Source organism: Podarcis muralis, chromosome Z (genome assembly GCF_964188315.1).
Source record: "Podarcis muralis chromosome Z, rPodMur119.hap1.1, whole genome shotgun sequence".
NCBI classification, from domain to species: Eukaryota; Metazoa; Chordata; class Lepidosauria; order Squamata; family Lacertidae; genus Podarcis; species Podarcis muralis.
The window spans coordinates 23069147-23092515 of record NC_135673.1 but is presented as its reverse complement, the minus strand read 5'-3'; the positions used below and the strand labels follow the sequence as shown (position 1 = coordinate 23092515).

The 23369-nt window shown below is 41.4% G+C and overlaps 1 protein-coding gene across 1 annotated transcript; it reads left to right on the top strand.

Moving 5' to 3' along the window:
• The first annotated feature begins 3467 nt into the window (after positions 1 to 3467).
• On the top strand, positions 3468 to 23302 carry LOC114589126 (homeobox protein CDX-1-like). Its single transcript, XM_028715221.2, has 3 exons — positions 3468 to 4222; positions 17950 to 18095; positions 19555 to 23302. The coding sequence occupies exons 1-3, from the start codon at positions 3757 to 3759 to the stop codon at positions 19807 to 19809; spliced, it is 867 nt and encodes a 288-aa protein (XP_028571054.2). The 5' UTR covers positions 3468 to 3756; the 3' UTR covers positions 19810 to 23302.
• The last annotated feature ends 67 nt before the right edge of the window (positions 23303 to 23369 follow it).

Genomic DNA, 23369 nt, shown 5'->3' with positions numbered 1-23369 from the left:
ATTTGAAAATAGAGACTACACTTCTGTTGATGCTTGCTTTGCTGCTGCATCACACTGTTCACTCATGTCAAGCTTGTGATCAACTAAGACCCTTAGAATGGGACGCGGGTGGCGCTGTGGGTTAAAGCCTCAGCGCCTAGGACTTGCCGATCGAAAGGTCGGCGGTTCGAATCCCCGCGGCGGGGTGCGCTCCTGTCGCTCGGTCCCAGCGCCTGCCAACCTAGCAGTTCGAAAGCACCCCCGGGTGCAAGTAGATAAATAGGGACCGCTTACTAGCGGGAAGGTAAACGGCGTTCCGTGTGCTGCGCTGGCTTGCCAGATGCAGCTTGTCACACTGGCCACGTGACCTGGAAGTGTCTTCGGACAGCGCTGGCCCCCGGCCTATAGAGTGAGATGGGCGCACAACCCTAGAGTCTGTCAAGACTGGCCCGTATGGGCAGGGGTACCTTTACCTTTACCTTTAAGACCCTTAGATCTGCCATCTCTCCCAGAGTGTTGCTTGAGGTGACTTTTTCAGAAAGGCTCGTGGTAGTGCTGGCCCTGGAAACTCCTATGGGTTTTCAGCATCATCTGAATGAAGACTTAGCTATTTGTCCAGGTAAACAAAATGTAAGAAGAGCTCAACTAGGCCAAGTCAAAGGAGCATCTAGTCCAACATCCTGTTTTCAAAGTAGCCAGTCAGATACCTTTTCTGGAAATCCTACAAGCAGGACTTGAGCACAATAGTACAGTGGTACCTCAGGTTAAGTACTTAATTCATTCCAGAGGTTCTTAACCTGAAACTGTTCTTAACCTGAAGCACCACTTTAGCCAATGGGGCCTCCCGCTGCTGCCGCGCTGCCGGAGCACGATTTCTGTACTCATCCTGAAGCAAAGTTCTTAACTTGAAGCACTATTTCTGGGTTAGCGGAGTCTGTAACCTGAAGCGTATGTAACCTGAAGCGTATGTAACCTGAAGTATATGTAACCTGATGTACCACTGTACACTCCCCACTTGTGACTCCCAGCAACAGATTGCCTCAGACAGTAGAAGTAGAACATAACCATAATGGCTAGTAGTCATTAACAGCCTCTCTCCATGAACTTGCCAGATTGTCTTTTTGACTTGTTCAAATTAGTGGTCATCATTACATCTTGTGGTAGCAAATTCCATAGTTTAACTATGCACTGTGTGAAGAATATATACATAACAATTTCCTCACACCATGCCAATGTCTTCCACTGGTAGGGACAGGAAAGCGTTCAGCATAATATTATAAGGACACCAGTCTGAAAGAGCACAGGATGTTTTTACAACCTTTGCAGATGTATCATGAAGATTCTCCCGACAAGACTCCAGAATCAATGAATTAAACACTACAGAAGCAAATTTGGCAGCCGTGTAAATCTGTTCGAAAGTCATTCTAGAATGCACCTTGAGGAAACAATCACAAGTCATTCATCCTGTGCTGGAATCCTGTTTGGAAAAGAACATCCTTCTCTAAACATAGTTTCATTCCCAAAAGATCCTGCTTACTTCACATTTTCTAATTGTGGGAATAGGTGTTAAATTGGGGTCTCTAAGGGCACACACACATTGAGTCAATGGAACAATTCACTACACATTGAATGTGTTCAACAGAGATTTGCTCTAATGTGTCAGCTCATTCATAAAGGTGCAATTAAATATCACATCATTAAGGGACTGTATTTCCCCCCTAGTTATCCTGATTATATTTTGCTGGCTCATAAAAAAACAGCGCCAATACAATTCACACTTAAAAATCAACATATTTCTTTCTTGGTTGGTAGGAATCATCCTCCTGATTATTTTCAGCTATAACTTTTAACACGTTTAAACATGGAACTTTCTTGCATTGTTTTTTTTTAATGGCATTTTTATGAGATATTCTCATAATATCTAAGAAAAGCACTTTATAGAAAGCAACTCATTCTCATTTGCTTCAATCTGTTAAAAGAGAGTTTGAAAGAGATGCCTCAAGACTATTTCAGCTAGAATGTTTCTAAGCTAAGTTCAGCCTTCCAGATGCTTTGGACTACAACTCCCATCAGCCCCAGTCTCCACTCCAAAACATCTGGAGGGAACCAGCCAATTAAAAATACACCGAAACCCAGTTAACTACGTCATGTGATGCAAAAGTGTTTAACTTTAATTGGAACAGGGAAAAGTAAATTGCCACTGACAATTTGGCATTTCCACCATGTTTCAACTCGTTTGCACCAAGCTGACCTCACCATTACCTAACCCCTCTGCCTCACAGTAGGTCACACTGATGCCATTGATAGGGGGTTAAGTAAGTGCCACCACCTCACAAACCAACACCATTCCAGTGGTAAATTTGGGTGGAGTACCGGGTGATAATAATCATTTTGAGTCATTGATTAGGTAATGTATCACCTAGTGGTTAGAGGGAATGACACACTCCTCTGACATAGCAAAGAAGATTAACATCTTCAGAAGAAAATGATCTATACATACATACAGTGCTTTTTTCTATTAAAAATGTTTAGGGGTACTCTCATTTTCCTACTCATATTGAAATACTGCCCCTCAATGAGGCAAAACTTAGATTCACAAAATGTTTAGGGGCAGTGATTTTTTTTCTTTAAGAAATGTTTAGGGGTACTCTCATTTTGACTCAAGAAAATCCCCATTTTATAGTTCAAATCTAGAAAAATAAATACAGTAAATGGACAAAAGTTCAAAGATTCACAAAATGTGTACTCCCAGAAAAAGCACTACATACATAAATACCTACATACATCATTTTATTTGTATGCTGCCTTTCCACAATATAAACAATGTTCAAGGTGGCTTTCAAAGTGAAAAAAGTTATACAATTCAAAACACAGCAAAATTAGTCAGAAACAGTAAATAAAACATCAAAAAGTACACAACCAAATGGAACAATTTTCCACATACATCATAATAAAGATTCAAAATAAAGATACAAAAAATTAATATCAATAACAGCAACAACCCTCAGCTCAACAAAAGCCCCTAAGCAATATCCCAGCCCAAGAGTTGTCCAAAAAAATTAACTTGCTTATCAGATGGCCTTTTTCAAATCTCCAGTATATTTCAGTGGAAGCTTTCCTACCTTGTAGTCTAAGCATTGTATTGTGGCATACATAACCTTTCACAGAAAAGAATCCACTTTGTCTGATGCCAGAGGTTGTACAGTCGACAACAGGTTGTGCCAAAATAAAGCAGTTGATTTTAAGATGCTACAAGACTCTTCTTGACTCTTTTTGCTGCAACTGACAAAACAAATTCTAGAGGGACAGATGTGTTAGTCTGACGCAGCAAGTGCATACATAACTCATTTGTGATGGAATAAGATACTTGTTGTTCTTATTTATTTTATTTTTGCATAAATAAATAAATGTGTGGAATCTGTGCCCTCTCTGTCTGGGGATTTGGGAAACCAGTAGGTCAGGACATGGAGCATCTGTGAGAAAGGAAGCACCCAAATTGGCAGCAAGGTGGGGTTGTTGGGATGGCTAACCCTTCATTTGAATGCAAATGTTGCTTGAGAGCAGCCAGTTATCTGTGACATCAGATAGAACCTTAGTAAACTGTTGGCCCAGCACCTGGTAATACTATTGTTAATCATGTGTAGTAAAGAGACCTCGGGGCTAGCATGAGTCATTCATAGAGCCAGTTGGGGCTAGAAAAAGAGAGTGAGAGAAAGAGGAGGGGGTGTGACATCAAAGGAGTAGAAGCAGGATGCCTTGGCAGGACAAAGCTAGGGTATGAGCATCATGTATGTGAGTTATCTTTTGGAAAAAGAAGGCAGCATGTATCCAGGATCCGTAAGGTGCAACAGCAGCAGCAGCAGCAACAACAACAACAACAACCTGCCGGCACAAAACTTTGCCTCCACAACACCCTACGCAGATTACATGGGATACCATCCAATGCAAAATATAGACCACCGTGGACAACCTTCAGGGGCTTGGGGAGCACATTATGGCCTGCAAAGGGAAGACTGGAATGCTTATGGCCCAGCACCTTCCAACACTGTGACCGCTACGCAAATGAATGGATCATCTCCCGGGCAGGTTTCCTATAGTTCTGCTGATTACAACTCCTTGAATCCCGCTGGATCGGGGGCTTTACCTTCTGTAAATACAATCAATACAGAGCAAATCTCTCCCCACAGTCAAAGACACAGCTCTTACGAATGGATGAGGAAAACAGTCCAATCCACTTCAACAGGTATGTTGGCGAGGACTAATCTATACACGGAAATCTCTAGCATTATTCTGTGCCATCTCACCCACACACCTCTGCAAGGGAATACAAAATTCTTGCTCAAGATGAGAAAGATTGCTTCCCTAGACGTTGTCTATGCTTTTGTACAAATTTGATTTATTGTCCTTCTGACATCCATGAAAGATCAAATCTAATGAAATAATCACCACATGCAATGTGCAGAAACGGGTTTTAGGGAGCGGGATAAGAGAATTTTTAATTGGAAGTGAACCGGGGTAATATCCATCTAAGTCATACTTAAAGAGATTCACTGAAATAAATGGACTTAAAGTGAATGATTTCAATGGGGGCACTCTGAGTATGACTTATGTTAATTGATTTCAATGGGTCTACTTTGAGTATGGTTTAGTTTGTTATTACCCAAAGTCTTTTAAACGAGATAATCCACCAAATATTTTTTAAAAAATATTCAACATAACCTTATGCCTGTTTATAGGAATTAAGTCTTACTCCCATATAGGACAGCAGACTGAAACACGCTGTTTTGGTAGCACTGTAATTGAATATATGGCTCATTTAAAAGTAAGCTTCTCACATTTTCTACACACTTGTATGACTGAAAAACTAAAATGGTCTTGAAGGAGAAAAGTTATATTCACATAAAGCTTCACATCTTCTGAGGTCTACATGAGAGGGAGGTCTGCAGCATCACACCATGGTTATATGTTCAATTTATAGGGTTTCATGCATTAACACTTCAAATGGAAACAGTAGATGAAAGGTCATCCTTCACTTTAAAATGCTAGGCATGCTCAGAGGTTGCAGGGATCTAACACACACAACCAGCTTGATCTTTTCATAGGAGTTTCATTAGTAAGCTGGTGAAATAAAAATTGTATAAAATATATGTCGGAGCTCCAGGAAAATATTTGTTAGATAATGGACTAGAATAAAGGTGTTGGCGGGGTGTGTGTGTGAGGAGGCAACTGCCAGATTACTAAACACTCAGTAATTATACTACTATGGACAATGAAGAACAAAATTCTGGTTTTAAAGTGCTGCATTAAAAAGAGAATCCACACAGCTACTGTGTGGTTTGACCGCGGCTATTAAGAGACAGTGGAAGTTAATTGCTGCAATACCTGGTGCTCCATAACATAGTGCATAATACCAGAATCCCAAAATGAGCCAGGCACACTTTTGCAGGCAATCCTTCAAAGAACAATAGTGCTATTAAGGGGGGGGGTGTTAAGTACTGCAAAACTTAAATGTATTTAGCTTTCAATTGAATCCTTTGGTTATGAAAACAGTAGCGTAAACATATTACTCCTTGCTGATTATGTAAAGTACAGGAAACTCTGATCAGTGATTTGAACATCTAAGAGCTCAACTGTGATATTATGGCTTTCTGTTAATCAAGCCTCATGGAATGCTGGGGCATGTAAATCTCAAGGGGTTAATCAATGGTTTAAATTATTTCTTCCAAGTGAAGAATTGTGGTAAAGTATCTCTCTAAAAACAGGCTACTGGAAAGGTCTCTATTGAAATAACTTTCAAATAACTTTCTACATTGCTTTTGAGGCCTCTTCTTATTATTTCCCACCTTCCGTCAAAGGAACTCATGGGTTCCCTTCTCGTTCTATCCTCACAAAAACCTTGTGAAGTAGGCTAGGCTGAGAGGCAATAACCAGCTGAGTGAGGATTTGAACCCTTATCTCCCCGAACACTCTAACCGCCACACCGACTTTTAAAAATGCTGCTATGTAAGTACCTAGAGTTGCCGTTCTTAGGTTTCAGCACAGTCCCCCTCTCTGGAAGTTCAATCTCTGAGACTCAAATCCTACACATGCTGAAGGTTGCAATCTTAACTCCATTTACCTAGGAAGACCTCTGAATTAATATGATTTGCTTATGAGTAGACATGATTAGGATTGCACTGTTAGCCACATTTGAAACAGGGTGGAATTTTACTTACAAGCAAACATGCACAGAATATTGCTGCATGGCTCCTTGTCAGTGCCCAGCCTACACATACAATAGAACAATTAGATCTGTCTGATATATACCAGGTGCTGGGATTCACATGTGGTGAGAGTTGCTGTTGCTTGCTGGCTTCCCATCGGCATCTGATTGGCCACTTTGAGAACAGGATGCTGAATGAGGCAGGCCTTTGGCCTAATGCAGTTTTCTTCTTATATTTTTATGTTAACAAAAATAACAAATTCCAGAGAGGTAGCTGTTTTAGTCTGTGGCAACAAAAATAACAAGGAGTCTCGTGGCGCCTTGAAGATAAATAAACACTTCCTGTCTCACAATGCAAAACCAGATTGGTAGACAATTCTAACTAAAATTAAACACACCATGCTAGAGCCCTTTAGAACCTAACAAATTAATAATATAAGAACTGTCCTGTAAACAGGAACCGATTGAGCTGCCCGGTCCAACATTCTGTCTTCTGCAGTAGCCAACAAGGTGTCATGAACATTTCATGAACAGTGCACAACAAAGCAGTGCTTGTTTGCTTCCAGAAATCAGGGCAGCTGATAGAACCTGCCCTAAGGTTATTTGGCAGCAAAGTGCTTATTCAAATGCTCTTTTTGGATGCTATACTCTCTACCATCAGGAATATCAGCAGCTCTTCTTTGTACAGAATCCAAGTGGCCCAACAATTAAGGCAAGAACACTCAGTTAAAGCATATTTTAAAAATTGTTACTATTGAGCATTTTTCCTCCACTGTGCTATACGGAATTAGGTGATAACTAACTCTGGAAAGCAGCTTGTCAATATTTTTTTAGATTATTATTATTTTCCAGAACCGAGCTCTGCTTTGACCTTGAGAAAGAGATTGGATCTTCTGGAAAGAATCCAAATGGAACCTACAACCAATTAGAAACACAATCCCCCCCCCCCTTGGTATATACTCTTGAGAACAGAACCTTTTAGAGCTAGTTATCTGACCCAATTCTCACCAGTTTCCTTATAAAATGTCTTTACTGAGCTAAGTTTCTAAGTGCTGCCCGCTGCAGTCTTAGATAGCCACTACAACAAGGTAGACACATGCAGACAGACTTTGTGTTTGTGGTCAACATCAAGTCATCTGTTAGCCTGTTAGCAGTCAGAGCTTTCAGATTTATTTGTCAAATATGACAAAACCAATATGATGCATGCCTTGTAAATTTTTGACTTGCTGTCAAGCATATACTGCTACAAAGACTTGGTAGTTAACATAGCAGATGGCCAAACTTCTCCTATTTGGTTCAATTGCTTTATATAGTGTATTTAGCACCAACAGTGGCAGATGCTCCCCTGTGAAAAGAGAAGTATTAGTTCAGAGGTTGTCAAACTGCTTTCAAGGGTATTGTGGGCTTTCAAGAAGTTTATCAGGGGTTCCTTGATGAGTGTTAACACTGGCTAGCTTTCTCTGCAAGACAGTTTTGACCAGAAGCTGAGCACTTCTTTTGGAGTATGTTTGCCCAGAGAGAACAGACCTGCCTTTAAATAATAAATATCCCCTTCAAATGCAGACAGCCTATTGTTTTGGTTTGTACCAGTTGGACCTTCACCCTTTTGCCATCACATTTCATTATTGGTGCCACCTTCTCATGCCACAATGGAGAAGGCACTGTGGAGTTCAGGTCCTGCTTGCAGGCTTCCCATGGGTATCTAGTTGGCCACTGTAAGAACAGGATGCTGGACTAGATGGGCCATTGGCCTGATCCAGCAGGACACTTCTTACACTCTCGTGCACTCCAGATCTTCCTCTGCTGCTGCTGTATGAGGTTTATGGATTTTTTCAAGGTACAGCCTCATGGTGAGGAGAAACTTGGTCCATGCCATGTGCTGTGTCTGTGTCTTTTCCCTGGGATCTGCTTTGTTTTCTACCAGAATCTTAAAGTTCACCAAACAGAGTCAGGTGCAAAATAGTGCATAAAGAGGCCCAGTTTAGGTGTAACAATCACAGTCCCAAAAACCAGGGTTCCATGGATATTAGGTCAAGAGCTAGCATTGTGCATATATGTGTGTGTGCTTCCTATTGCCCTTCCCTCCCTCCTTTGTTTTCTTGCAGGCCTTAATGCAATATTTCCAGGGATTGTTAATCCATTATCGGTTTCAGGAAATCCAATTTTTAAGAGAAGGGACTTCTCTTGTTACTACTGCTAAACAATAAACAATAAAGGGATTTTGTTTGTTTGTTTACAATCAAGTAGTACTGTATATAAATTGTGTTAAATAATTTAAAAAATACTGTAAATCACTGAAAGGTCTGTTAGTAGGTACCAAACCTCCGCTCTGCATACAAACACAGCCCCACTCAAGAATTTTCTGCAATAGGCGGAAAGGTAAATGTAGAGTGAGTTTCCTGAAAGTGGAAAGTTTAAAAGCACATTTATACCACTTTAGCACTCATTGCTTTCCCCAAAGAATCCTGGGAGCTGCAGTTTACCACTCATAGAGCTATAATTCCCAAAACACTCTTAGCAAATTATAGGGGGTGATGTGATTGGTGTAAATAGATGAATACTGACGTTTTATAATAAATTTTTATTAGTTTTCAATTACAGTACAGTCCAATAATAGCCTCATTATAACAATACCAATTTATAATACAATTATTAATAACAATCATTCAAATACCGAATTATACAATTTAAAGTGGGGCCCCTCATAACAATCTACCCCCAAACGTTTTTCAGACATCTGCTTTCTTTCCTTCTCTCATCAGACCTGCTACCCCCAAAGGCCTCTTAACTGTACAATGGACTGTCGCTTTTCCCTATGTTGCTTTCCTGATCCTAAGCACATGCAGAGATGAGAGTCAGGAGGGGAAAATAGCAAACTTTAGCTCCCCATAGCCAAAATACACACAAAAGAGTTTTGTCCTTTAACTGTAACTCTGTACAAGTTGCTCTGATTGCCCTTGACACCATATGTGGAGATATCTCCACATACTTGCAGTTTTCAGACTTCCTCCAACATCATAGGCAGAAAGCCCATGTACACCTGTTGGTGGCAATCACTAGTGGGAAGAGTGCTGCTGCACTCTGGTTCTCCTGGTGTGCTTCCTTTTGAGGCATCTGGTTGGTCACCGTGAGAATAGGATGCTGGACTAGATGGGCCTTTGGCCTGATCCTGCAGCCAGGTTTTTCTGAAGTTTTTAAATTCGACATTTTCTCTGGCCCAGGGTTCACTTTTGCCCCCTTTCTCGAAGGATTTAGGTAAAACTATACATTTATGTGGGGGTTACGTTCTGAGGCATCACGCACATCAGTGAAATCTTGTATAACTGAACTCCATTAAGAAAGACTGTAAACACCAGCTCTGCCCTTTTAGTTATGCTTCAGTGATGTCTTTATGACGTTTCCAGGTCACTTTTGGGTTCACCACATTGCATGTATACATGATCGCACACATATTGAATGCACATAAATGGGGGGCTGCCTGTACTGTGATGCCAATACTGACAGGAATTTAGGAAGCTGTCTTGCACCATGCCAGACTATTGGCCCATCTAGATTAGTATTTCCTCTACAGTGACTGATAGCAACCCTTGAGGGTTTCAGAGAGGAGTATTTCCCAGTCCTACCTGGAATTGAACCTGGAACCCTTGGCATGCAAAGCAGATGCTCTGAGACTTGGCTGTAAGTCTCTGTTTATTTTTGTTGTGCAGTCACTATTAATATTGTGAACTGATAGGTCCTTGTTTCAAATCTTGCCTCCTCAGCCATGAATTCACTAGGGAAACCACCATCTCTCTTCTTGAAAATGAGGATGCTTTTAATACTGACCTACCTTGTGTGGTTGTTGGACATATTAAAGAGACAATGTACAATATGTGAGGCAACTTGAACACTCTAAAATGCTACATAAATGCTAAGTATAGATACAATAGATGCCTATTGTATATATTCTCCTACCATTCTTTTTCAGAACAATTCAAATCCAGAGCTGCAACATGGAAACAGGAGAGTCAAGGCAAGATACATAAAAGACAAATATTGGTCAACCTACCCCCACCCCCTGTGAATATATATATATATATATATATATATATATATAGTAAAGGTACCCCTGCCCGTACGGGCCAGTCGTGTCCGACTCTAGGGTTGTGCGCCCACCTCGCTTAAGAGGCCGGGGGCCAGCACTGTCCGGAGACACTTCCGGGTCACGTGGCGAGCGTGACGAAGCTGCTCTGGCGAGTCGGCACCAGCGCAGCACACGGAAACGCTGTTTACCTTCCCGCTATAAAGCGGTACATATTTATCTACTTGCACTTAAGAGTGCTTTCGAACTGCTAGGTGGGCAGGAGCTGGGACCGAAAGATGGGAGCTCACCCCGCCGTGGGGATTCAAACCACCGACCATGCGATCGACAATCCCTAGGCGCTGAGGTTTTACCCACAGCGCCACCCGCGTCCCATATATATATATATATATATATATATATATATATATATATATGCCTTAAAGACCTACATGAGACTGAGTGATAAAAAAATAGTAATATTAATTTAAGACACAGCCTGAGAAAATGTGGGGGAGGAATCTGCAAAATAAATTTACGATTTTATAATATGTTTTAAGATAAATTTTCCAGTGCTGCATACCAATTGTAGAAGAAATTTTAAGAACCACGATTATAAAAAAATCAGTCAAGAAGCAGAACAATTTAAGAATCACTATCTGCAATCAGGTCTATGGACAGATTAAAAGGTAGATTAGGGATGTAATCCTAAAGCGGGCCTGAGAACATGTAATTTAAGGAAAATGATACTTTGCTTTGGTTTGCATCCATCCCATAACTCTCTGGGTTGCTGATTTGATTTTGGTGGTTGTGTATTATTAGCTGTAAGAAAAATAAAAGGAAACTGTCAGTCATAATATGTGAAACTCAAATTTTAAAAAACAAAACGCTTTTGGGCTCAGAGTAGACCCACTGAAATTAATAAAACCAAGTTAGTCATCGTCACTGATTTCAATGGATCTACACTGTAAAAGTAAGTTGAATACAACCCTTATAGTACAGAAGGGGTGGTGCAAAGGTGGAGGAGAGAACTACTGAAGATTATTCATCCACCTTATCCAATGCCCTCCTGCACACCACCTGGTACGATGGGCCACAGCTGCGCTCTTGTCCTTTAATTTTTTATTTTTAAAAAATAGCCAATATAGAGCCAGTGTGGTTAAAGACTAGGAGCTGGAAGACCTGAGTTTAAACCCCAACTCAGCCATGAAACTCACTGGGTGACCTTGGGGCAATCAGTCTCTACTGCACTACCCCACAGGAGTGTTGTGAGGCTAAAATGGGCAAGGGGCAGAACCATGTACAGCAGCTTGAGATCATTGGAGGAAAAGTAGAATATAAATGTAAGAATAAATGTAGAATAAATACATCTTTTGTCCTGCTGGAAACAGTGGGAAGGAAATAAAATCTAGGGCTAACGTAGTTACCTAGAGGCATTAACTGGAGTAAGAAGCTGTTGGATCTGAGCTTTTGCTTGGTCCATCCCGGCACTCGTCTAATATTGGGAGGGCAAGTTTGAGTTCATGTTTGGGTTCCCTTCCACCAGCTCTCCCTGTCTGGGGCGGAATCTCTTTCTCCATTGGGAGAGAGAACTGGTGCTTCCTATAGCCTTTGGGGCACCCTCCCAGGAGCTACATAATTGTAAACCAGAGACCATTGAAAATGTCTGGGTAAATAAAAGTCTTTGCCTGATAAGGAAAAGGCAGTGTTTTGGTGATAAAACTGCAGAGAGAGTGTGCTAACACCAAAATGTCACTCTACCTGGTCTCTATCTGCTTCATCCAGGGCCGGATTTAGGTTTGATGAGGCCCTAAGCTACTGAAGGTAATGGGGCCCTTTATATGTTCAGCTGTCCTTTGTCAACAACAAATTGTCACTGTTTTTTGTGTTGAATATATGCTATATGGTAATTTAGGGACCTAATAGCTATCTAACCAGTGATATTTTAGGGAGCAGTCTAGCAGGCGGGGCCCATTACTTACATCATAGGAGCCTGCACAACACAAAACACTTGTTGCTGTATGTAGGTTTTATTTTAATTGTTTTTTATCTTATATTTTGGAAATGTAAAATTTGGGGGGGGGGTCCCATGAGAGTGGGGCCCTAAGCTATAGCTTGTTTAGCTTATACGTAAATCGGGCACTGGCCTCATCTCTTAAGATTTATCTTAACCTGTCAGCAGAACCATGTGGATGTAGGCAGCCTCAGAGATATTCTATTGTTTTATTACCAATTTAATTTATTAATAGCTTCTTATGCAATACATAAAAGCAATTTCACAATACAATTAAAACAAATTTAAGCTAAAACAACTGCACATATAAAAATTGTTTAAACAACGGTGCTTTAAAGATTAAAACCAACAGCACAATGAATTGTGCTCAGAAACAGACAATAAGTTAAGCTCCAAAATTGGCAATACAGTGGTACCTCGGGTTACAAACACCTTGGGTTACAAACAGTTCAGGTTACAGTCTCTGCTAACCCGGAAGTTAGCATCGGGTTAAGAACTTTACCTCAGAATGAGAACAGAAATCGTGTGGTGGCAGCAGCAGGAGGCCCCGTTAGCTAAAGTGGTACCTCAGGTTAAGAACGGTTCAGGTTAAGAACGGACCTCCAGAATGAATTAAGTTTGTAACCAGAGGTACCACTGTATATATTGCTCCCCAGCAATATAGTACTCTATTTTTTTTGGGGGGGGGCAGCTACATTTCCCAAGCAGTCTTCAGTGCCAGCCTCATGCACAGCCCATTGCAGTAGTCTAATTTGGAGAAAAGGGCATGAAAGCAGAAAGTATAAGGAGATGGTGCCCACCTCCATACACTTCCATTTATCAACAAGCTAAGAGTGCAATTCTCCATGAAGACCTCATATTATGTTAGCTCTTCTTCCACAGCTGCTGTTCATTTTAAGGGAGCTTGCTCAAAAGAATCTGCCACAGGATTGTGTCCTATATCAGTTATTTAATACCATGAAGGTACATGGCACCTCACAGAATAGCATAAGCAAAATGACAGTAAAACCCTTTAAAACTTTGACTGTGGAGGGATAAATAAGGGACGGGTAAGAGAGACTCATATACCAAGCAGTGAATGAGAGTCAAACATTATAAAGCTTTGTTTCAAGGAAATGAGGACTAAGATGGGCCTTTGGCCCTCCAGACAGTGCTGGAATTCCAACCCCCATCAACCCCAGCCAGCATGGCCAATGGTGATGGGAGTGATGAGATGGTGATGGGAGCTGGAGGCCCACAATTTCCCTATCCTTGAATTAAGTGGTTAAAACAATGGACTGTATTCAAATATGTTTTATTCAAAGTATAACCATTAAAATTCATGGATGTGCCTAGTTTAGGCCCATTAATTTCAGTGGGTCTGCTCTAAGTAGGACTTACTTGAATACAACCCAAAATAAGGCTAGATTTGCGTATCCTCCACTTCTAAAATAAGTTTAACAATTACATCAGTCACTATGCTAACAGTTGAGCTTCAGATCTCGTTCACATTTTTGCCTAGGACCATTTCTTTGTTGCTTTGAAGTAGATTTAATGTGTATAATTAGAACTGTGTCCCCATCACACAAACGAGAATATCAACATGGCCTCTTTTTTATCACCCTGCAGAAGTCACAGACATAGACTAATTCATGTGACAAAGAGGATGTTAATGATGTAAAACAGGAGCAACTCTCAAGCAAGGAGGACAGGGTGAGCCAGAGGCAGTTTTCATGCTAATTTATTTTGCTTTGTAAACTAGCTGTGAGGTCTGAGCATCCCCCACCCCGCCATGTCTTGCCCCTTCCATCCATTGTCTTCAGTTCAGAGGCCTCTCTGCCATGTCAGGCAACAGACCCTCTTTTGACACCTCTTCCAGCTTTGATGTGCATCCCTGTCTCTTCCTTCTCTTCCTTTTATTTAGCAGTTATACTGCCGGAAAGAGTGACAATTTTCACAGCAAATAAAGAGGCCCGATCTTTGCTTTTATTGTGTTCAAAAGAAACACTCTGTGAATTTTATGGCCAATAGGAAAACTTCCCCCCACCCCCTTCCCATCCCACACAATACTCAGGCTGAGTCACAGACTGGTAAAATAACAGGAGTATCCTAATACAGGTCAAACATCAGGTGAGTAGTTTCATGGCATTTCGAACAGCCTGATTTCCACAAAAGATTACAAATGAACACTTAAATGGCTCTGCCCTCACATTTGCACATCGTAATAATTAATTTTGAAACAAGATACAACAAAAACTTTTCTCACCTGTTTTTTTAAAAAAGGGGCTAGAGCCCAAGAAACCACTGGGAATCACTATATTCCCCCACCACGTGCCCCAAACACATACAAAAATGAATGGGACAATGTTCCAATTGTTTTCTTTAAAAACGCAAAATACAATTCAGCCCAAATAAAGCACTTTTAAGTCCTGTTTATTTCAATGGAATGCATATTGACTTTTCTGGGGCTGGTTGTACAAACTGTACAAGCAAAACAAAGTCTGAAAATTAGGTAACTGTGGCAAATAGCAACAAGTTGTTTTGTACATACAATTCCTTGCTTATTTAAAAGCAGGTAGAGGTTGAATGTTTCCCTCAAGAAGAATAACTTTACATGATCTGAGACAATACCAAGATCCACAGGCAGAATCCACACAGAGCTTGAGGACATGTTTAACTCTCCCATAGCAAACAGATCAAATGTGCTTCATTTTGGCTAGATAGTACCCTATTTGCCTTATGATACTGAGTAAGTAAAGCAGTGGTACTAATTGTAAAGAACTAGGGAAAGCAAGGATGGTGAACCTTTTACAGAGTCACATTCTCTTCATGCAGGGCTGGTGGTGTTGTGACAGTGGTGAGTGGGGCCTGAGGTAAAAGTAGACAGAGCAACAAATGTAAATTGTGCCTTTGAACCATAGGCTTGTTTCTACATACACCCACACACCCCTCTCTATTTTTCAGTTTGACAGTCAAGAGGCATTATCTGAGATCAAGGACACCTTCCAGACAGGGTATGGAGCAGGGCTGCTGAGGGTTGTGGCTTAGGAAGTCCTGAGGGCAGCCTGAGGAGAGTCTTGAGGGCCAGTATTAAAAGGGTTTGTAGAATGATTAAACAATTTAGGACTAGTTCAAATAGTGCATCCCACTCAAGCCTTTATAGACACCTCTAAAAATGTAATGGAGACATTGCTATTCTCATTGGAGCACTGAGTACATCTATAATTACCAGGTTTAACTGCTAATTTTTCCACACTGTGTTAGAGGGCCTTTTCAACAGAAGCACCAAAGTGGGGATCACCCTCTGAGGTATAACTTGTACCGACTTTGTACAGCTTTTGTCAACAGGTCAAGATGCACTTCCTTGCCTAGGCTTTTGGAGAGGTGAGGTGAGGTGGGGTGACAATCCACTCTTTCTGCTGCTTCAATGTGCTATTGCTTTTACGTATCCCATCGTGGGGGCCCTTGGATGAAGAGTGGGCAATAAAAGTGATACAGTCACCTGCTCTGCTCCTGGATCTGATTGGTTCGGTGGAGGGGCAGGAAGTGCTTCTTGCACCCCCACCCTCCACCCAAACCAATCAGATCCAGGAGCAGAGGAGTAACTACTCTTTTTCAAAAGGCAAGACAGAAATAACCTATATAACAGTTTGCTAAGAACTATAACATGAAGAGCCCATGCTTGAGCTTGTTTTTCCCTTTCCTTGCCTGTTCATTTTCCCTAGTGTGTCAATGTCTTGAGCCTAAGGACAGGAACTGTATTAGTACTGAGCTTGGTAAGTTGCCCTGGGAGATTCCCCCCCCCCCCAAAGGGCAGGGTATAAATGCAACAAACAAACAAAGAAAGAAATATTTAGTCATAGAATTGTAGAGATGGAAGGGACCCTGAGGATCATCTAGTCCAATCCCCTACAATGTAGGAATATGCAGCTGCCCCATATGGGGATCGAAACTTCAACCTTGGCATTATCACCTATAACCCACTAAGCTATCCATGAAATTGTTTATTTTCAGTTAATAAAAATTAAATCCTCTTGATAGTAAGAAAACCGATTTACAAAAATACAAATATATATATATATATATATATATATATATATATATATATATATGTTTAAAGCAGGTGTTGAAAAACATTCAAATGTTTATTAAAATCAACAAAAGCTAAAAATAAACGAAACACATGTAACTTCTACATTTCTAGATAGGCTTTCCCAAACAAAAATGTCTTTGACTGACACCAAAAAGAGAACAGTGAACTGGTCTCAAGCTATTAAGCGACTACTGTAATTGTAACCCCTTGAAACTGCCCCGGTTTCAAATGTGAAACCAGTGCTGATCTGAAGAGAAGTGTATGCAGACAGGATCTAACTCCTGTAAGCAACCATGCTGGAGAATTCTTCACAAACTGTAGCTTCTGGATCAGGTTCCAGGGAAGCCCCACAAAGAGTGCACTGCAGTAATCCAACTTTGAAGTCACCAGTACTGGAACTATTGTGGTCAAGCTCTGCAGGTTGAGGAATGGCTGTAGCTGTGACCCCATTCACAGTTGGTAAAAGGTGCTTCTAGCCACTAAGGCTATTGGAGCCTCCAGTGACTTGCACTGGATCCAGAAGCATTTGCTACACTGTGTACCTGCTTCTTCAAGGGGAGAATAACCATGTCAAGGAACGCAACAATAGCCCATATTCTCAGCCACAGGAACCACTCACCCAGTGCCTCCATCTTGCCAGGATTCAAGCTTAGCTTACCTCACCTCATCCCAACACCAGTCCAAAGCCTACATGACATCTCCTACTTCAGATGTTATGGAGAAATAGAGCTGAGTGTCATCAACGTACCGATGGCACCTTAACACAAAACTCCAAATGGCTGGCCACAGTAGCTTCATATAGATATTAAATCACACTGGGGATAGAATGCTATTCTTTATGTAGAATATTGTGAAATGTTCTCCACAAGAAGGATTGCCTGCCACATTTGTTACAAATCTTTAGGCGCCAGGGAAAACATCCCTCTTCTCCCCAACCTTTGGCTAGTTAAACAATCTATGGCCTTTTCAACTGTGTGTTAGTGGTGGTGGAAACATTGTTTTTGTTTGTTACTATCTCATGTATTTGTTGTGGTTTTTATATTGTTAACCGCCTTGTGATCCTCAGGTGAAGGGCAGTATATTAAAGAAAAAGAAAGAAAGAAAGAATGAAAGAATGAAAGAAAGAAAGAAAGAAAGAAAGAAAGAAAGAAAGAAAGAAAGAATAGTATTGGGGATACAACAGTGCCCTGCAGCACCTAGCGTAACTGCCAGGAAGCCAGAAAGCACTCTACCACTACTATTTGTCCCGTAGGATTCGAACCCCTGGGACACAGGGCCCTCAATTCCCATTCAACTGAATCAGTCCAGAAGGATACCATCATCAATGGTACTGAAAGTCACAGAGAAATCAAGGAGCACAGTCACACACCCTTTATTTCTCTCTCTGTATAGTTCATTATCAGGACAACATACATAGAATGGCAGAGCTGGAAGGGACCCAAAGGGTCATCTAGTCCAACCCCCTGCAATGCAGGAATGTATACACATACAAACTACTACTGTCAAGAAAGCGAGAGTATGCAGGAGTGCGTATCCTGGCACTCTCCAGAATATATGTTTACATCTGTATTTCATTCAATCAAGACACAAACCTATGCGTATTTTGTTTTTTTCCTGAACAGGTAAAACAAGAACAAGAGAGAAGTACCGTGTTGTTTACACAGATCACCAGCGATTAGAACTAGAGAAGGAATTTCATTACAATAGATATATTACAATCAGGAGAAAGTCTGAACTTGCTGCAAACCTGAGACTTTCAGAGAGACAGGTAGAGTATGGTTTCTAATACAAAAGAGGTATATTACTGGACCAAATTTGGGTGGTGTTAAAACAAAAACTGCAAAGCTTTCAAGAGAGGTATGTGTAAAATGGCTCAGTTCAACTCACCATGACTATTTACTTTAATAATGTTTTATAACTAAGTGGTCTAAATGTTTTTATTATTTATAAATAGACAAAAATTGCCATGAACAAGGTATTAAGCACACCTTATTGAGTCTTTGCTCAGATTTTGAAACGGTGACTCTATGGTTATTTTTAAGGTTTTAAGCTTGAAATGGGAGTGAAAACTTGTGGAATGCATGAAGTATGCTTTAAGAAAAGCTAACTAGCATGCTGGCTGTGGTTGATCAGAGTTGTCGTCCAACATACCTGGACAGCATCAGGTTTGCAAAGGCTGCATTAAGGTTGGAAAGATAGGAATGTACCTTGGACCAGGTCACACTGTTTATCTCACCCTTTACCCTGAGAGGCAGCAGTAGGGAACTTTCCCATTACTTGCCACCTGTGCCAGGGACTGAATCTGAGCCTTTATGCATGCAAAGTACATGCTCTGTGCTGAACTACTGTATGAGTCCCCCTCTCCCCAAGTTGTTGCCAACTTATCAGAGAACAATCAGCACAGCCTGCTCCTGCCTCTTTAACAGTAGTTTGATATGCAGGAGTCATTGGATGAAGCTTTTCATGGCAGCTATGTTTCAATATTTCAAAAATGGGAAGACTATTGTGTGTTTGATAACACTACTATTCTCACAGTAAGAATTAGTAGCACACTACATGCCTGCCCCCTCATTTCAATATCAGGCAATACTGTAATTCTCTCAACTTCTGATTCACTTGGACTTAGTTTGTCTTGCCCATATAATATCTCTCGCAGAGCCTGGGAGGCAAGAGCAGTGCTTTTTTCTGGGGGCACATGGGGGTACGCATACCCCTAAACATTTTGTGAATCTATGTTTTGCCTCATTGAGGAGCAGTATTTCAATATGAGTAGGAAAAAACATTTTTTAAGAAAAAAAAGCACTGGGCAAGAGTATCCAGTTGTTAAGACACATGAACAGAAAGCATATCTAGAAGTGGTGCCATCTTGGTGGCACAAGATGCCACCAGAATTTGAGTAAGTTCACTCAAAAGTTAATGAGGGTGGTATGTCTGTAACGCTAGGTGAGGGTACTAAAGATGGCACTGCTTGCTTGCACAGACACATTGCACACAACTTCTTAGAAGCACAATGTATGTGCCTTTCTGTCTGATGTCACAGTCTGTCAACAAATGTAAAGGGTGGCAAATACATCCATTTTGTTGTTTTGCTGCCCCTCACATTGGACCCAAATATGCAACACACACCTTCCCAGTGATTTTATTAGAGAAAGGCATACAAAGAAGGACATATGCATTTATAATTTTGTGGTAAGCAACTGAAACCATTATATTATTTGCCCTTGTAGGTAAAAATCTGGTTCCAGAACCGAAGAGCCAAAGAAAGAAAATTAATGAAGAAGAAAATGACAAGTTTTGATGGCAGCAGCCTCAGTTCAATCCAGAGTGACTCTGGTTCAATGAGTCCCATCCCAATGCCTGACCCACAGACGCATTCAGAAATGGCTGGTACTTTATTCCCACCACCTCCACCACCTGCTCCTCTTCCAATGAATGGCTTACAGCACAGTGGAAATCTCCAGCAAGTTGTGGCATCTCAGTAAGGTCATTGCGTTAAAGGAAGAACATGATAAATCATGGGTACATGGAGCACTACAGTTCACAACGGGAACGCCAAAGCTGTTTGCAAGGGACCCAACTCCCCAGCCCCAGCATCACAACAGCCATTTGTAAAATACTGAGAACTTCAGATCAAATCAAGGCCTGGGAGAAGACAGCAAAACATCCTTTGGCAAGGTCACTTGTGATATGGCAAAACTCAAGTTGGGAACCTTGTGTTCTTGACTGCAAAGGCGGTTTGGAAATAGGGGCAGAGAGAAAGGGGGTTATGGCCGGAAAAACTTTTTTGGAATAAATGCCCCAAGTCTGCAGCCCCATACTTTGCTTGATTTGAGACTGAAGAATTTTTACACGGAGCAATTCCAGTAATTTGTTCTTTCTAGAATGTTTTTATTCTGTTCTCTTAACAGGGTGGAGCTAATGACAATTACAAGGAAACGAAGGGTTACACTGAGTCAGTGTAGCTTGTTGTCAGGACTGGGCATATGCTGTGTTTCTGCAGAAGTACAAGAAAAGTAGAGAGTGCAGCATTAGGCACAAAATTCAGCTTCCTAAGAACAACTTTCATTTTAAACAGAAGTTTCTAGTCCTTGTGGCTAAAAAGCTATGCCTGAAGGTGCACAGGCAATGCCTGATAAAATTTCAGAACCTAGACACATAGCTAAGAAAGATTTCCAGTGCTTGAGGGCAAACTCCTTGTTCCTTGTTATGACCAGCAATAAATTTTGCAAAATAAGGACACTGTGCAAATTTGCTGAGTTTGCACAATGGCTTGTCCAAATGCAGATGTTGCTTTTTAGTGTGGAGGTTACACACCAGCCAACTTTTTGCTGATTGGATGTTTCCAGTGTAAAATTTCCGGATGTTTGAATCCATGGGGAAATTGTGGGGGTGGGGGGGTCGGTTTGCCATTAAATTATTGTGTTTGGTATATTAAAAGTTAATAATTTTGGGGTTAATAATTGCAAATCGAATTTACTTCTTAATTATTATTTTTAAATTACAAATGGAGCTACAACTGCTGAACTGTAATCAACCTACCATCCCCCCCCCCCCATTTTTCCAGTTTATGAGGAAAAGGTGGGACCTCCCCACTCCCAGGAACAGGAGAAACCACCAACATTATAGTAAAAGGAAATGTTTGTGTATTCTGAAAATTATTAAAGTAAGTCCTATTCAGAGTAGACCCACTGAAAGTAATGTAGCTAAGTTAGTATTGGGTCTACCTTGAGCAGGGTTAGCACTGACTACCACCCTGTCTCCTACAGACCTGCACAATGTGAAGCAGACATAAAGCATTTATATCCATAAATAGAACTGTGACAAAGCAAGGAGGGATATTACATGAATTTTAATCAACCTCTTTTTCTGAGCCACCACAATCAGTTTCTGTTTCTTCATATTTGTCATTGTATTTATCATGGACTTCTAAAAGCCGAAGGTTTGCCCAGGTTGAAACAAACTTACCTATCCTTTCACATGGCGTGGGGAGGGGAAAGGCTTGGGGGGAGGGTAGAAGAAATAAAACTGTTTTGTTTTATTTTTTTTCCTGGGCCTTCACATCTCTAACCTGAAGCCATGAAATAAGTTTGATGGCACATCACCAGCTTCTGTTCCATTCCATTGTTTAATTCAAGATTCCTGTGGTTTTAATTTTGTACTTATTTCACATCTGCACGGGAGCTTATGATTTCATGTCTTGATATTCTCAACTAAATGACATCAGGGTTGCTCTGGACACCAGAATTAACAGAGAAGGGGATGTACTCTTCAAGTTCTGATTTTTAAATTATTAAGTAAAATCTACTTCTAAAATTCAATTGAACAGGAGAGACTCTTGTGCAAAAAGGGGTTGCACATACCTAGTTATATGCACCTAGATGCATCAGCTGCCAAAAGGAGGTAAGGATGTGTATTTCCAATGGCGCTTTAAGACAAATGAGAAGCCACATTTCCATCCATACTTCGCAGTACTAAATGTGATACTCATCTGCACCTAATCTGCACCCACAAAAGCTGAGTTCAGATTATCAGTTTTAAACTATGGCTTAGATCAGGGATGAGGAACCTGTGGTTTTCAGATGTTGCGGGGTTTCAACCTTCATCATTCCTGACCATTGACCATGCTGGCTGGGACTCATGGGAGCTGGATTCCAACAACACCTGGAGGGTCACATGTTCTCTATCCTGGTTTGGAGGGAAATTAGCTGCAGTGAGATTCTAGTACAGTGGTACCTCGAGTTAAGTACTTAATTCGTTCTGGAGGTCTATTCTTAACATGAAACTGTTCTTAACCTGAAGCACCACTTTAGCTAATGGGGCCTCCTGCTGCCGCTGTTTTAAATTAGTATTTGAAACGGGGCAGTGTGTTGGAAGCTGCATGTTCAGTTCTCAGTTTAATATTAAAAATATAAGAGCTTGACTGCTGAATCAGACCAAAAGCCTGTCTAGTCTATCACTGTGTTCTCACAGCAGCCAACAAGATGCCATGGGAAAACTGCAAGCTAGAGTACAACCCCCCTTTCCCTACCTGTGATCCACTGACCCAATTGTGGGGTGATCACTGGTGGAAGAAGAAGGGGGCGGAGGAGCGCCCCGCCCCCGGCAGTGTGATCCCAGTGGGGTTCCATCGTGGCTGCTCCCCTGCCCGCGCTGGGCACCCCACCCCCACAGGCAGTGCGCTCTGCTCCCAGAACATGCGCCACGCCCCTGCGGGCGGCGCATCCCACCCCCGGGACATGCGCCAGCCCCGCCCCACCTGCTCTCCACCCCCAGTGCCAGAGCACGAAGCTCCGCCACTGGGGGTACTCTGTCAGTAACCAGGACAAGGACATAGTGCCAGGCTCCTAGTAGCTGTAGAAGGCCTGGCAGTACCAAAGGCCTGCTGCCATTTAATCTCAGGGGCTGATGTTGAATGCTACTATTTCTTTCTGTATCTGAAAAGGGTTCTGTGACTTGAGTGCACCTAATCCCTGGTACCTGCCTCAGACCATGAGTTCCCACTTCAAGCCTTGACATATCCCAATATTCAAGAACCATACATCCCTCATATCATGATTCATTTGAGACATCATGCCAAACTATGGTTTGCACTATCATTTGGAAACTTAACCAGGATTTGTGTGCTAAATGTAGACCATACAATGTTATAACCTGTTAGTGTAATCCTATAAATAGTATCTGTCTACCGAAGAAAAATCATGGCTCAGGGCTGTAGGTGTGCTTTCACATTCTGTCTGCTCAGCTTCATAAATTTACTCCCCACTCGTAGTGCAGCAGCTTCTGGACAAAACTGTGTCTTGCCATTTCAGACACCACACAGAAGCAAAAGCACTGCCTACAGAGAAATGCTATACTCGTGGCCACTTTCATGTCGCCTTGGAAGAAACACATAATCAAATAAGAGGGCACAGATTTGCATGTTCTGATTTACATGTATAGATGCAAATTAATAAATAAATATAATTTCAAATACAACTCTGGCGCATATTTCCATAGTAGGAAAGAGTGTAACCAGGTGATCTGTGTTCCTGCTCAGCTGTAG

Excerpts from the sequence above, each read along its gene's own strand:
- LOC114589126 (XM_028715221.2), top strand. The coding sequence starts at position 3,757 with ATGAGCATCATGTATGTGAGTTATCTTTTGGAAAAAGAAGGCAGCATG. Across the intron at positions 4,223-17,949 it reads AGTCCAATCCACTTCAACAG|GTAAAACAAGAACAAGAGAG; the intron begins GTATGTTGGCGA and ends TTTCCTGAACAG. Across the intron at positions 18,096-19,554 it reads TGAGACTTTCAGAGAGACAG|GTAAAAATCTGGTTCCAGAA; the intron begins GTAGAGTATGGT and ends TTGCCCTTGTAG.